This window comes from Tigriopus californicus, chromosome 5 (assembly GCF_007210705.1).
Source record: "Tigriopus californicus strain San Diego chromosome 5, Tcal_SD_v2.1, whole genome shotgun sequence".
NCBI lineage: Eukaryota > Metazoa > Arthropoda > Copepoda > Harpacticoida > Harpacticidae > Tigriopus > Tigriopus californicus.
In genome coordinates, this window is record NC_081444.1 from 13,058,329 (window position 1) to 13,073,037 (window position 14,709).

Consider the following 14,709-nt stretch of genomic DNA (forward strand, 5'->3'; position numbering starts at 1 on the left):
GGGATCCTTAGACTACAAGTACTAACTCACCAGATTTGGTTTCATCATGGCCCACCAAATGTCGCCAAAACTCAGCCGATTCCACGGGCCATCGTTCTTCCCGCCACTCCCCCGATAGGGCCACGCCTTTCTGGGTGGTCCAAACACTTTAGGGACCCGCTTTCTGATCACTGGACACTACATCAGGCGTCTCCAGAGGTGGATAAAGCTCTTGGATGCGGCGTAAATCCACTTTGGATTGGACATCTTGGCGGATCGCTTCGATCATTTGATGGTATTCCCAATACTTGATGAGTTGGAAGAGACATGTGCCACACACGCGAGGCTTGTTGGCTTCCTTGGACTGAAAACTCGAGGATATCGCGAGCAAATGAGCCAAAACTTCGTGACAATGTGTGTCTTTGGTGATGAGGGATGACAAATCCGTGCCTGTGGCCGTTTTAAATGTGTTTTGACAAAGAAGACACTCGGAGACCGAAGGCTGATGGGTCATGGGTATTGCCTCTGAGGCTGGTACGGATTGCATTACACTCATGGTGTTCATTTCAACCTCCGATAAAATGATGCCCTTTAATCCCAAGGAAATAGTTCAGAGACCGACGACAGAGGGCGTTGTTCGAACAAAACATTACTTGGGGAAGAATCAGGGTGCACAAAATGCGAAGCCGAATCTTGCTCCATTGGTCGAATGGCTTATGAATCTCGGATATCTTAGAAATAAGCATGATATTCTCTCACATATAACGTTCAACTTGAAGATGTGAAAATATATTTCAACCCAGCTTCACAAGATGTTGCCATCTCCGATCTGTGCTCTCCGACAGACTTAGAGCAAAGATGGGCACAAATAAGAGACCCACTTGACGCATTAAATAAGTCCTCGTTCACGAAACAAGTATCGAAAAACATTGGTCAAAGTAGAACCAGATATATTGGGAGTAGTGTAGAAGGTTTAGAGTACTTGTGGGAAACTAAGTCTTAATTGCAACAGACCAGATTGGAAAGATCTTACATCCCTAAACTGATGTCTGGCATCCAGATAACGGCTAAGAGTAATTTCCCCCAACGGTCCTCTACATGATCCAAATTGTCTCTAACCTGACATTCTGCCTGATGATATGGTATGATCATGGATTGTAAGGCTCCTAATGATAGTTCAACCTGAATTGAATTCAGTTTTTATTGTAGAAATAAGATCAAACCAATCTTCAATCAATATGTGCTAACATCATGATCAACGACATCTTTACCGTGCCATTTTTTCCTTCTTTTTTCCTTATTTTCACCATAAGGTTAAGAATACACTTAGGCCAACAAAATCACAAAAGCTCAGTATTCATGTTTGGGTTTTTGACAGCCAATTTGGCCCCTTAAGATAATAACTGGCCATATCTAGCCTCCCAGTTCTATTGAAACCTCCATTTACATTTGCGCGACTTGATCCCTGTGATTCTGTCCTGGCCATAATTCTGGACAACATTTGTTCTGAAAAGGGACCCTGGATGCACAGGTATGGGGCGCTTGCTGCACCTAGAAGTCTCTTTGTGCACTTGCCGTTGCCTGTACTGTACATACAACAATCTCGTCCAATCTATCAACTTGGCATTCCTAGGTTCTACGAGTATTTCCTAGGCCAAGGCCCTTCTTCTTTCTCCTTCTGGGCTGCTGAATGGTGGGTTGTCGGTTGTCTCTCAAGACATCTCAAAGTACAGCTTGCAAAGTTTGTCGAAGCAGGTGGAACCAAAATCGATCCCATTGGTGCCACTCCATGTCCATTGGAGCTCTAAAAAGCCGCTGCCATTGTCTAAAGCGACGACACGTCGATTGATTGCCATTCTAGTTTGGATTCTTGCCCAGGTAGGTCTTTTAAGTTAGGCTTTTTCATGCTCATAATGCATTGGGTTGTGCCATTTGGTCGGGTTTGTAAGTTGTATTTGATGGGTTTGGACGGGAATGGGTAAAACTAGATAAAACGTTGACTGAGTCACTGAGCTATCGGGTCTGGGGGAGACATTTTGAAGATATGAAGGCACAATTGGCGAGGACTGCGTGACTGACGCGGAAAAACTATTGACATCAGATGATACATCAGATTGAATATTTTCAAAATTGTACGTAGTTGATAGAAAGCTAGGCATATCCTCTCTGCTGCACTTGGGAACTTAATCCAAAATCAATTTTCAACTTATAAAACCTCCATCATGTTGAAATGTCTAGATTAATTATAACTCGGTTTCAAATTTTTATACAACTTTTTTTTGTTTAGAGTGTGAAATAAGAGATCATTTTTGAGAGCTAAATATTAAAAAAAATATTTTTCGAATCAAGCTCAATATTTTTCACCAATGTTAACCAATTTCGATTATCCAATGCTCAAAGTGCAATAACCTCAGCCGAAAAATCAGTGCAAAATTCACCATATTATGTTCAACTTAACATATATCTTCTCTCAAATTGTTCAGTTTTAGTGCCTGTAGTATTTATGGCCAAGAATTAGTGGAAAAATTCAAGATTTTTAAAGAATTCACCCTTTACTCAGAATTTGAGGTCCAAATGATTTTGTTTGTAATAAATGTAATAGCGTTACACGTCAGTTTTTCTTCCTGGAATTTAATTAGCCAATATGTCTTAGACTATTGCCTCATCATGGCCATATTTCAACGTATTCAACAAATAGAATCGTTATGTTTTGGATGAAATATGTCAACTTTCTGGTGAGTATTGGCAAAGTGACAAAACGGCAAAACTCTCACATAACCAACAGAACTTGTGCCCTTACATAGAATCCACTACACCTTTTGAGAATGGTAATGATGGTTGAATAAAATGATGTTGCAGCAGAAACGGTGGAAGCCATAATGGAAAAACAGCATTAGAATTTAGCTTGACTTTAGAGTTTCTTCCTCATCAACTGTACGCACAAGTCATGGAACATAAATCATAAAAATGTGAAAAGTTGAGAAATTCGTTGTAACATACTCAAGCTAAAGAATGATCTCTTGTCAACAAACATCTTGACAAGTTTGCTCTGATTCAGGTCTTTTCGTCCAAGCATGAATGTTCAAAAAATAAGAAAACTTTATAACATGGGGGCAGGTAAGCTTTGAAGCCTTGTATATGCAAAAAATTCAATGTCAAGAGCACATTAAACATCGCTAAAGCCAGGCACAAATTTTGGCGCTGATCGTTCCAATTTAGAATGCATTATAACAAAAAAGCCGCGACAGAAATGAATAAAGGCATTTTTTTTTATTTGTTTAAATCACAGTTCCTTTTCTTAACAAAAGGAAGCGAATAACCATGGTTTCGTTACTTCCAATTTCGCTCTTACTTCCCTTTCCACCCCAAAAAGCAAGTGGTTATAATTTGGGCAAAGACGGATTCCCGAAGTCTTTGTTGCCCTCGTAGGACTTCGGGTTGGTGACGACGATCTGGCTGCCAGACAAAGCTTCCGGCAATGTAAGCGGGTTTCAGCCACGGCAGAATAATGAGGTGGAGATCTGGGTGCTAATTTTCACCCCCATTAAAAGCAGAACGTCCGCAAATCTTATTTATTCTCAGACCTAAAGACACAAAGGACCATGACTCTTTGCGGGTTTCGTGGTCCAGAACACGCCTTCGACATCTCTATGTTGGTTGGCCGCCAAGCAACCGTGTGTCCTGTTGTAAATTTGGTCTTGAGCTTAACGTTGAACAAAGAAGGAACTCTGTTTAAAATGAAAGAAGCCTCGATGCCCTTTAAGAGCAAACTTGTTTTATATAAAACCATAATTTGACTGATCGAAGAAGCCTTTATTGAAATATGGAGTTCTACAACCATTCATTATTGGGTCTCTAAATCATCAAATGCCTGCAAGAGGTGCGCTTAAACTTAGTTGGAGGAAAAAAACCGATTAGGGCTAAGACAAACGGCGTTTCAACAAAATGGTATCATAAATTCTTCTGGCACAATGAAAATTAACGAAGTCGCTAAATCTTGAGACCGAATCAGTCAAAACCTCCTTTCCTTCATCACATTAGTTTACGTCATCATGTAGGTTTGAATTTTCTCCTTATCCTCGGATTAGTGTCAGCAAATCTTTTCGTATCTATTCCGAATTCAATTCCATTTCCCCTTAGCTCTCGCTAAATGACACAAATAAGACTCAGTCAACCAATGCACTTCAAAAAGCGAGCTTGGCAAAGCCAGAACTCGGATCCACGCCAACATTCCCTCCGGCACCATTTCTCCTCTAAACACTCGAAGAGTGTATTTTCTAAAGTGGGATGATTTCCATCCCAGGTTTGTTCTCGAGAGAGGCTCCTAGGAAGAGAACTTCGAGAATTGTCCATGATATCGCGGGACCATCACGGGTCCAACAACTGATTGGCGTACGTTAGACCGACTAGTTATGAAATATGCTTCCTTGCTCACGTCATTTGATTGGGTTATTTTGGCCTTGAAGAATGAATGCACTTTCGTGTCCTTGGCTTTGTAGACTTGATAAAACATGTGGAGTCTCCGAGGGAATCGGGCGCCAAGGTCAAAATAAAAAAAAACCTAATCTGAAGAGGACATTTGATACCGGCTAAAACCGAGCTGTTTGGTATCGGGTTAAAGGTATTAGCCATTTAAATCCAATGCGTCGTAACCGCACACTACGGTAGATCTACGCATTTGTTAGTCAAAAAGAAATGTTTGTAACTGCTGCATATGTTTACTTGAATACTTTTAAATCGACCAGCCACAAATACCGACTAAATGTAAACATCAGGAAATAATTAAAGTACGAATTGAACCAAGTGGATGGATAGGCTCCCTTTCTTTTGCCTTCCAATTGTGCATGGTTTTTAGTTAGCCCTGTGAATTAAAATACATTTTCGATTTCGATGAAATGACGCTTTGTTGCATGTGAGGGCATCTGCGTTTGATGTTGATATCTTCAAAAACATATTTACACTTCTTACTTACTCCTTTGTTACCTAAGTTTTAAGATCAATGCCATCACGGCTTCTATCAATATGTAGTTGTCACTATATTTTCAAACATGTATCACAACTCCACTTTCTTGTGAAATCCGTTGCTATCTCCTTTTTTTGGGTGCTCGGGTTGACCTCTTATTAATGTAGCATCCATGGATTTGTTTAACAAACATTGAGGCAACAAAGCGTATTGTTAGATCAACTTATCTACACGCTATGCCTGGAAGCTTGGGTTGAGCTTTTCCGTGGCCAACGACCCACCCAAACTTCATGTGTGCGCCTTACATCATGTACTTTTCATTTACTACATACTACGTCCGTGTCTTACGCAATGGATCGACTTCGCACTCCCTCTAAGCCATCTCCCTCACCCCATTTATGACGGACATGACGTAGGTCTGGCTGTCATTGAAGTGTTTCTCTCTCTTTTGATTCGTGCTGCTCAGACTCATTGTCCGGATGAGCCTGCCCCAGATTGCTCATAACGGGCGGGTTTTGTAAGTAGTATGTGATTGGCATGATTATTTAGATTCCTATCATTCCCGTGTCAGGACTCGACTGACTCACTCGAGATCCCTCTCTCCTATTCAGCTCGAGCCATGGGGCCCAAAGTGTTCCTTCAGCGGTCCAATTCCGAGGTGAAATTCGACAATATCTTGTCGTTGTGCGATAAATATGCCAAGAACTCCGGGGTGGATCGGAAGACCAAGTGCGTCGTGCCCGATGATTCGTTGCCAGAATCGTCCAGTCCGTCTCATTGTCCATCATTGGGGATCATCCTCCTGCAAATCTCGGAAAACTTGGGTACTTTTTGACAGAGAACAAATTACGAGTAAAGGTTACGAATCCTGTTTTATCTTTTTACTGATGAAAAGCATTCATTTGCTTTTTTAACATACGCCAATAGATGGAGACATAACCAATCAAACAAGAGTCGAGCGGGGTCTATTTTGAAATCATAGTCTAATTCGATCTGGAAAATATTTGTAGGGCCCCATTTCTTTTAGATCTATGCTGTGATTCGTAGTATTCCAAAATTGATGCTATACATTTTAGAATCTGGAAAAAATGCAAGGCCAAAAACTGGCCAATGTGCTCCAGTCGGATAGTTTAGGCAATTCTGCTTTATTCGACGAGTCAGCAACAAATCTACTACAGTCCATTTTTCAAAAGTCACCAAGCTGCATGCAATTTGTTTGATCAAAAAACGAACCATGGGAAGTGCTCATTGAGTATGATTTTCAGCTTAGACCTCCATAAGAGCTTTCCTAGGTATAACTCGTTCACTTCTCTGTCAAAAACTTTGACTCTCCATAGCGCGATATCAAGAACAAATCGCTCACATCCGTGGCTTTGCTCATTTGTATGACTCTAAAACGGGCGTGAAGACCAACGGATACCGTTCGTTTCTGAACGTGGCTGCCCGGTTTGCTCAGCATCTGACTGAACCTTTGCTCAAGCTTAACAGCAAAGGCCCACAAAGAGCCACGGAAAGTGATCTCATGGAGATGAGTCACCATGACAAGTGCTTGAGAACCTTGATCCAGATCAATGGCTTCCTAATGGAGATGCATGAACTGAGCGAGGATGGCGAAATCTTTCCTACTCAGCCGGATATTCGCTCTCCAAAGGTCGAAGCTTTGTCTCGCAAAATTGCCGAAGTTGATACCTCGTGCTTCTACGGGAAAGGAGCAGCCTTTCACTTCAAAGGAAAGTTATGGCGCCATTTGAGATTGATGTGCTAATGTAGCATACGCACTTCCCAATGGGTAACAAACAGCCTGGCCAATCATTCGTCTTTGAAGATGGTGTTGCCACTTTGTTCTTGTACATAGTACAGTAAATCATAGACTCAGCTCAGAAATCCACATCCGCCATAACTTTCTTGTCCTTCTGAACAGGCGACTCCATTCGTATTGTACAGCCCCTTCTTCTTGCCATGGCCTCCTTAGGCGATGTCTTCTCCGGTTCGTTCCTCTCTTTGTTCCGCAAAGTCACAAACACGATGTTTGGCATTCGTTATACCCTGGACTCGGACCTCTTGGCGGCCAGGGTTCTCGAAAATGCCAAAGACATGCCTGTGGAGTTTGTCAAGACGTTCTACAACATGCCCGAATTGGAACTGATCCCGTCTCGTCGGAAGAGGTCTCCGGGCATCAAAGCCAATTACGTGATCGAGATCCCACCCGAGCCCATGGCCGTTATGAATACTCAGGGCGCTGCGTTCCAAGTTCCAGTGCCCAAGAGCCATCTTGGACCAGGAAAGGCCGTTCAAGTGCGACTGATTTCTCCATTCCGCTCAGAAGGAATGATTGGAAAATGCAGCAATTGCGTGCCAAATGTTTGGCCCGGGTATGAAAGAAACCACGGCAGTTTTGAAACGGGTTGTTACTTGCCAACGACCTTTGTTATCTAGACAAGACGAAGATGAAGGTCAGTAATTAGATCGCAAATGTTAATCAAACTCGACAACCTCTTCACGACGGTCTTTCCACTTGCCTCTCGAATTGCTTTAGGGGAGAGGTGTGACGTATTTCTTACTTAACACTTGATTGAAAGTAAACAGGGTTTGCTTTTAAAGTTCAAATTGCAAGAAACCCAAAGGACAAGATGCTGGATTTAACTAAATATTCGCAAGAAACCATGGGGTGGCGATCGTTATTTTATATTGCTCCTTAGACTTTGCGAGTCATCCAAAACTTGAGTAAGCCTAGAATAAGATGAACGCAATCAATACCATACAGACCTGAAGAGCTCACCGCTCAAATTACTTCCGTATCTTTACCGCCTTTCCAATTGGTGGGGAAGAAACGTTTTTCTCCGTTGTCGCAACCGACTGGCTAACAGTAGGTGGTAACCAAAAAGTCTTCATGAGAAGTCTAGATTTGATTGGATCAACATGAATACATCTTCTAGTTTTTGAAGTAAATACACGGGCATCAATTCTCTAGAGGCTCTTAATATTGCTACAACAAAGAAAACTTAAAGGATGTTGCTTGGCCTTTAAGTAACCGTTTCAAAACTGCCTCACACGTCACATTTAAACCTCAGGAGCAACTGTAGTTGTCAGATCACTCCCGAATCCGATGCCATCTTTCTCCACCTTCATGGAGGAGGATTTGTGTCTCAGACCAGCAAATCCCATGAGCCTTATCTGAAGGCATGGGCCAAGACCTTGGGTATTCCAATTTTGAGTGTGGATTACTCGCTTGCCCCTGAGGCTCCATTTCCTCGAGCGGTCGAGGAAGTGCTCTTCGCGTATTGTTGGATGAGGAACAACTTCAAGCTTCTGGGAACCACCGGACGAAAGGTCATCATCGGTGGAGATTCGGCTGGAGGGAACCTCTCCGTGGGTCTGATCCTCCAATGTATTCAGCTGTCACTGCCCAAGCCCGACCACCTGGTGGCCTTCTATCCGTCTCTGCTTTGTCAAATGTATCCATCTCCTTCGCGACTCATTTGCTTACTCGATCCACTTGTCATGTTCCCTTGTTTGCTCAGGTGTCTCAATTGCTACGCAGATCCTAACTACATGAGCACCTGTCCGAGGACTTTCGTTCAAGGTATTTGTGAACATTGGCCACCTGACTCACACATCTCTTTGAGTGACGAAGCATGATTGGGGATGATTAGCTTTGCTCCTTGATTTTCTCCTTAGAATTGGAATCTTGTCAGAACTATACCGATCCCCTTCTGTCGCCTTTGCTCACCTCCCCAGAGCTCTTGAGCCTATTCCCACCTACGTCGTTGTTCTCTTCGGATATTGATCCATGCTTGGATGAGACTGTTAGTTTTTCCAACAAGTTGATGACAGCCGGAATAAAGGTATGTCTAAAACGACACGAAATGCGTAGTCGCTCCTCCAGAGATAACGGCCATTCACACTTATTGTTGTTCAATGTCAAGAGCAGGCACTTGAATGAAATGCACAATAAATCTGCTTCTGTTATTGGAACCAGTTTTGTTATCAAACGCATGACCCATCTCGAAAACAGGCCATGTGAAACATGTTTTTTTTTGCCGAAGGTGCTGGTGGTGGGCATTCATTAATAGCAAAAGTGGCACGCATTTGCTGACTTTGATCTCAATTTTCCGAGTGACCGATTTTCCTCGACATGTCTTAATGAGAACGATAAACATCCAGGCTAATTTGTACTCTTTCTTAGGTGACTCTGGAGGTTCTCTCTGGTCTGCCTCATGGATTTTTAAGCCTGACTGGCATGTCAAAGGATTGCGCTTTGGCCGTGGAACATATCACTGAGAAGATGAGAGACATCGTCCTCACATGATGAGCTTTCGAACCGCTCTGGCTGTTTTATGTATAACTATCTACTTCGATCATTCAGACAATGCAATAAACAATCTTCTTTTTATCCTCTTAAGCGTTTGTCAGTTGATTTATTTGTTATGCTTTCATTCATTTTTAAGTTGTCTTCGTAACATTGATTCCAGCATCGCAGTTTTTGCTTTAGTTTCAAATTCTTTCTTTTTAAGCCAAAGCATCATGGCGGGTGCCAAAACCTTGTGGCTGGGAGTGTGCATCCTGTTTACTCTGGTCTTGATTTGCTCCTCTTATGATGGGGATGAACCGGATGAAACCGGATGCCCCGTTGTGTTCCAAAAGCTATGCACTTGCAAACGCCAGAAGTACCACTATTGGAAGGACCCGGAAGAAATCATCTTTATGGTGAATTGTACCAACACGAACTTTAAAGGTATGTAGTAGTTCTACTCAGAAGAACAATGAATGAATGGAGATGGAGCCATAGACCTTTTGAGCTCAAGTGGAGCACGATGGATCCGGAATAGAGGTCCCACTTTTGATTCGGATGAAGTCTAGTGGAAAATTGCTTTTCCCAGAATAGTACTGAAGAGGACAGTGAAACCTCAATTTGTCGCCCTTTCGATTTAAGAATGCGAGATAAACATTCTAAATGTCAGGATAAAGCGTTTTTCAATACGATCTTGTCATGCTGAAGCTTGCCTAACATCTTGAACCCTTTGTCAGACACATCCATGTTGGACACGTTGCCGGATGGGATTCAGGCGTTGATCTTCACCGGCAATGATATTCCGGTGTTACATTGGAACGTGTTTGGCGTCTGGAACGATCATCGGGATTTGGAGATCGTGGACATGTCCAACAATAAGATCCAAGAGATCAAGGGCAAAGCCTATCATCAAGTGAGCTACGTCAAACGGTTGCTTCTCAACCACAATGATTTGATTGTGAGTGGAAGACGGTTTCACGGACGCATTCTCACCAATTTTGTGAGGCTTGAGGAACTTCACTTGACCAACGCTTTCAGTGAAACCATCGATACCAAGTGGTACTTGAAGGACCTGAAGAACATTTTTCTCGCCTCTAACCTCGAGCACTTGAAAACTCTTCACCTTGAACAGAACGAGATTTGGTAAGCCAACACCATTCACACGAGGCTCAAGCACGAGCTCTGACGATACACGTTCTTCGATTTTTGTGTCCATGTTAAATTCTTGGAATAGCTTGCCCGATCAAATGTCAGAAAAGTAAAATGATGCTGACATTGCTTGAACTTCAATTACAGATATTAGCTAGCAATGATATGAGATTCACATTTTTAGAAGTAAACATATTCCTAGATCATTAGGATCGCTTGTGTTTAGCACATTTCGGCACTTTATCAGAGGCCTGTTTTTTAAAGCTCTTACCTCGGAGTTGGGGCTTGGACGTTAACTAGTATGAAAAAACACTCTCGTCAATGTGGTCAGCGGATGCTCTTTCTGGGCAACGCCCAAGCCTTGACTCAGAGGTACAAGCGTTTAAAAACTCGTCTCAGGAATATTTACGAAATGATGGAAATGAGGAGTAGAATAGCTTTACATTCCCTCAAGTACATTATCATTCAGATAGATTTTTAACAGACTTACATAGAGCAGTGTCTCCCTCTATTTGTGCTGAAATTGTGGGTCATAATTCCAGATCCAAATAAATATTTATTTGAGCGTGAGTGCCTCCAATCACCCGGAATTAACATTATAATCTTTTATGTACATTTTGGCCTTCGTCTAAAAAGTGTCAGTTAAACCATTTCTTTTCGGCACTGTAAGCTCGTTTTCTAGCACATCATGTCATCTTTGAAGTTGATTCGATTTGTGATGCTAACCTAGTGAGCCAATAACTTTTGGAACTTGCAATTCATTGGAAAATGTCTCGTCCAGGAGCTAACGAAATTTGAACGGTTTGAAATGGCCCTTTGTCTTTCAATTAAGCATTAAAATCGAGCACCCGTGATAAAACTTAACTTTGTTTTCGGCTCCGAGTGTCCAAGCACTCATTTCGATCACATGCCAATGCGCATACAAATATTAGGCCAAATTAGCCAATAACATGAATAATTAAGTTGATCTTTTCTTCATCAGGTCCATAACAGATGATGACATGTTCTGTGCCTTTCCTAGCCTTACCAATCTTCATTTGGGCGACAATCAGCTCCAGGATATCGAGTTCTCGTTGGATTGTCTGCAAAAACTTAGGTACCTTGATTTGCAGTACAACAAAATCCGACGTCTTACCGACGCCACCTTAAACAAATTGGACAAAGTCCTCAAATCGGATTCAGAGGATCGAGCAGTGCATTTGAAAGGCAATCCTTTCCATTGCGATTGTCACCTGAAAAACTTTCAACACTGGTTACTTAGTACTCACACCACCCTTTTCCACAAGGTAATCTTTCGGTTAGATTTAAAAGCCATCTAGGAAGAATCATTTGGAGATTAACAGCCTTGGCCATTTTTAACAGGATGAGATTCGGTGCTTTGACGGTTATCCAGAACGAAACGCGGGAAGAAGGGTGACCAATGCTGAGATTTCCGAATGTTCGCCAACCCACAACTCACTCACCAATGTGCTTTTGTCCATCTTGATCTTGGTCATGATAGGCTTGGGTTTGCTTATCGTTTACTATCATCGTCAGAGAATCCATTCCAGCTTCAAGCCTTTGGTTGTGAGCTTCCAAAAGTCTATGCAATATCGGACCATTGACAAGGAAGAGGAGCCACCAACAGAAGTCAACGTTTAGGTAATTATGAGTCGCGCCATCTATTGTAAACAAAATGAATGACCTTATATATTGAACTGTGATGTAGGTGAACCCTTTTACTAGTGGAACTCCAGCTTCCAGTCCCTTAAATGCTAGAAAATATCCCTTAACCAAGATACAGAGGACCCTCGCCACCCATGAGCCACACTCCGAATCTAATTTGTGTAGCGCCCTCGGTCTCAGATCATTGTCAATGCAATGAATGTCTACAACCTGATGATCTGGGTCCAGAATTTGATCTCGAAGGATGATTTCTTCTGGGATAAAATATGACAGCTGTGACGTGACCTTAAAAGTTGTAACCCCGCCGAACTGCAGATGATGCACTAACATGATCACCCATTTAACACATTCCATAATACACAAAATGTTTCATGCTCTCTGTATGTTGAAAGATGGCATCTATTTTTGCATTAGATTTTTTTGAATGAAATTGTCGATTTCGAAATACAATAGTCTACAGTATACATATTATTGCAAGAGTATGCGAAAGAGAAACCGAACAATTTGGAACTGAATCTCTTATTTGATCCCATCAGTAGCAAGTAAGTCATGGCGTTTATTTTGAGGCGGAGCTTTTAAAGAATCCGGGAGAAACCTTTTGTACATTTCTTCTTTCCCTCGTTTAAGACAGAAGAAAGTAACGGTAATGATAATACTAAAAATCCTGTTCCGTTACCAATTCGGACATTTAGGCAAGCGCTGGTAACAGCAAACAAACTTGCCTGCCAATGCCAGTGATGCAAAATTGGCGGTTTCGAACTGGTTTTAACGAAGCTGACCGTTCCTCCTATAGTAATGTGAAGGAAGGGTCAACTTCTCAAAAACATGTTTGAAGCTCCAAACTTGCATCGCTGCTACTGGTACCAGCAACAAAGGAACCTGCCAGAGCTTGCCTAAACGTCCCCATACTGTTACTTTTGCAAAAAAAGTAACGCGTTACGGTAGTGTTACTTAAAAAGCAATGCGTTACAAGTAGCGTCGTTACTTATAACGGCGTTACTCAAGCCCAGCCCTCTAGTGATTGCATTTAGTGTTTAGGATTGGACACTGACTTTGCTAGCCAGATGGTGAAGGGCTTTGTTTCCCATGAGAATAACTTTAAACCAAAATAAGTACACTCAAAAGCATGAGTTAAGAGTTCAAAATCGTATGGATGGTCCAATTTTCTGTTTTTCCCTGAAAGCAAATGATGTTTCTTTTCTATCTTTTCCTATCCATTGATTTTCGAAACGAATTTTGCGACAATTGTAATCTTCAGACTAAATCTAGGAAGGACATCATTTCCGACGGAAATATTTTTCCTTGGCAAACTTAAACCTTTGAATTGCAAACAGCGTGTCCTCTTACAGATTTCCATCATATAATTTGTCTTAGCAGTTCTGAACCTGAGGACAATTAAACAAAAAATAAGATTTTTCATTTCTTATCAGTCAAGCTGAACCAAAAGTAATGGATGAGATAGAGAGGCCAATTCGGTCAAAAGTTTTGGCATAATCACTTGCATTACATTCCCGATTCCAAGTTACTTGCTCACTACCAGCTTAAGTACTCTAATTGAAACCATCACCACCAATCAGCTAGTTTTAACAAGTATCTTTGGAGGCGTATTGACAAGCTGGTGCGAGTAGATAATATTCAGATCAATCACTTCAGCAAGTCTCTTTGTCTTAAGTAAATATATCGTCTCAGGTTTTGCCATCTTAATTGCGGGTCCAGACATTCTAACTTGTGAATGGAGTCCCCTATGACGGTTCAAAAGAAAAGGAGCTAAAATTAGATAGTCTTCAGTCTCAAAAACTCTTAGTACAAGTTACAGATTTGTTTGAATTGATATGTTTTTGGTTTGATCATTCACAAGAATTCAAATTTTCCACCAAAATTTGTCTTGACCAATACAAAGCATAGAAGAAGAAACATAGAAAGAGAAAGAGAAATGGTTATTTACATCAGCAGAATCGGTGAGTGGGACACTGCACCTCCAGCGGATTGAAAGCAGCGCCTCTACAATGAGAAACCATACCCCAACGCCTATTCAGTTGTCACCCATAAGGTGTGAAAACGAGTCCGCCTGGCTAGTTGTGTCGCTCTCTCTAGGCCTTGCTTCCTCTAGTATATGGTCAAAGTGTCTTTGAGAGATTGAAACATGCCTTTATCTGAATTGATTTCGGCCAAAATTGGTGGTGACTTTGATTTGCAGCCTGTTTAAGGACATGTATTTGAACTCTTTACTCCATGATCAGTTTGGACATATTCAATACACTGATTTGTGGCAACATGTGTTGTGTTAACCACAGTTCAGATGTCTAGGCTCCTGTAGGCAGTTTTTCCTATTCATTGATAGTAAAGGGACAAATGTCCATTGTTTTAAGAAGACCATGGAAAAGAATATTTGCATTTTGACCAGGTTTCAGATCTAATTGCTTGCAGAATGTGTCTGACTTGATAAATTGATGGAATATATTCCCATGGTTCCATTTGACACCGACAGTTAATGGATGATATCACACAAACATGAAGTAATGAAGTGGTGAAACGATATTTTAGCTCATCGCTGGTTTCATGAAATATTCAATAAATGGCATTAGCAACCAATGCATTTCCGAACAAAAGGTATCAACAAAGTAGCACAAATATGTTTATCGTAGGTACATTAGCTTGATAT

General features: G+C 41.6%; 3 protein-coding genes across 4 annotated transcripts in view; 2 read left to right on the forward strand and 1 right to left on the reverse strand.

Moving 5' to 3' along the window:
• Window positions 1–623, reverse strand: part of LOC131880030 (zinc finger protein 354C-like) — a gene marked incomplete in the record, with an annotated part of 15,275 nt that extends 14,652 nt beyond the window's left edge. The window contains 1 exon segment of the mRNA XM_059226525.1: window positions 193–623. Coding sequence (XP_059082508.1) covers window positions 193–544 — 352 coding nt within the window.
• A 978-nt stretch (window positions 624–1,601) lies between these two features.
• On the forward strand, window positions 1,602–12,511 carry LOC131880033 (trophoblast glycoprotein-like). The gene is made up of 6 exons (XM_059226528.1): window positions 1,602–1,857; window positions 9,457–9,677; window positions 9,971–10,376; window positions 11,365–11,668; window positions 11,745–12,023; window positions 12,091–12,511. The coding sequence occupies exons 2-5, from the start codon at window positions 9,467–9,469 to the stop codon at window positions 12,021–12,023; spliced, it is 1,200 nt and encodes a 399-aa protein (XP_059082511.1). The 5' UTR covers window positions 1,602–1,857; window positions 9,457–9,466; the 3' UTR covers window positions 12,091–12,511.
• LOC131880032 (hormone-sensitive lipase-like) lies at window positions 5,266–9,344 on the forward strand. Of its 2 annotated transcripts, none has more exons than XM_059226527.1 (6): window positions 5,266–5,463; window positions 5,554–5,766; window positions 6,280–7,314; window positions 8,014–8,525; window positions 8,621–8,787; window positions 9,129–9,344. In XM_059226527.1, exons 3-6 carry the CDS (start codon window positions 6,902–6,904, stop codon window positions 9,249–9,251), a joined length of 1,215 nt encoding a protein of 404 aa, XP_059082510.1. In that variant the 5' UTR covers window positions 5,266–5,463; window positions 5,554–5,766; window positions 6,280–6,901; the 3' UTR covers window positions 9,252–9,344. The 2 variants fall into 2 exon arrangements, with proteins under 2 accessions (XP_059082510.1, XP_059082509.1); XM_059226526.1 differs by having other exon boundaries at window positions 5,266–5,459.
• Window positions 12,512–14,709: the final 2,198 nt, after the last annotated feature.

Excerpts from the sequence above, each read along its gene's own strand:
- LOC131880033 (XM_059226528.1), top strand. The coding sequence starts at position 9,467 with ATGGCGGGTGCCAAAACCTTGTGGCTGGGAGTGTGCATCCTGTTTACT. Across the intron at positions 9,678-9,970 it reads TACCAACACGAACTTTAAAG|ACACATCCATGTTGGACACG; the intron begins GTATGTAGTAGT and ends ACCCTTTGTCAG. Across the intron at positions 10,377-11,364 it reads CTTGAACAGAACGAGATTTG|GTCCATAACAGATGATGACA; the intron begins GTAAGCCAACAC and ends TTTCTTCATCAG.
- LOC131880032 (XM_059226527.1), top strand. The coding sequence starts at position 6,902 with ATGGCCTCCTTAGGCGATGTCTTCTCCGGTTCGTTCCTCTCTTTGTTC. Across the intron at positions 7,315-8,013 it reads GTGCCAAATGTTTGGCCCGG|GAGCAACTGTAGTTGTCAGA; the intron begins GTATGAAAGAAA and ends TTTAAACCTCAG. Across the intron at positions 8,788-9,128 it reads TGATGACAGCCGGAATAAAG|GTGACTCTGGAGGTTCTCTC; the intron begins GTATGTCTAAAA and ends ACTCTTTCTTAG.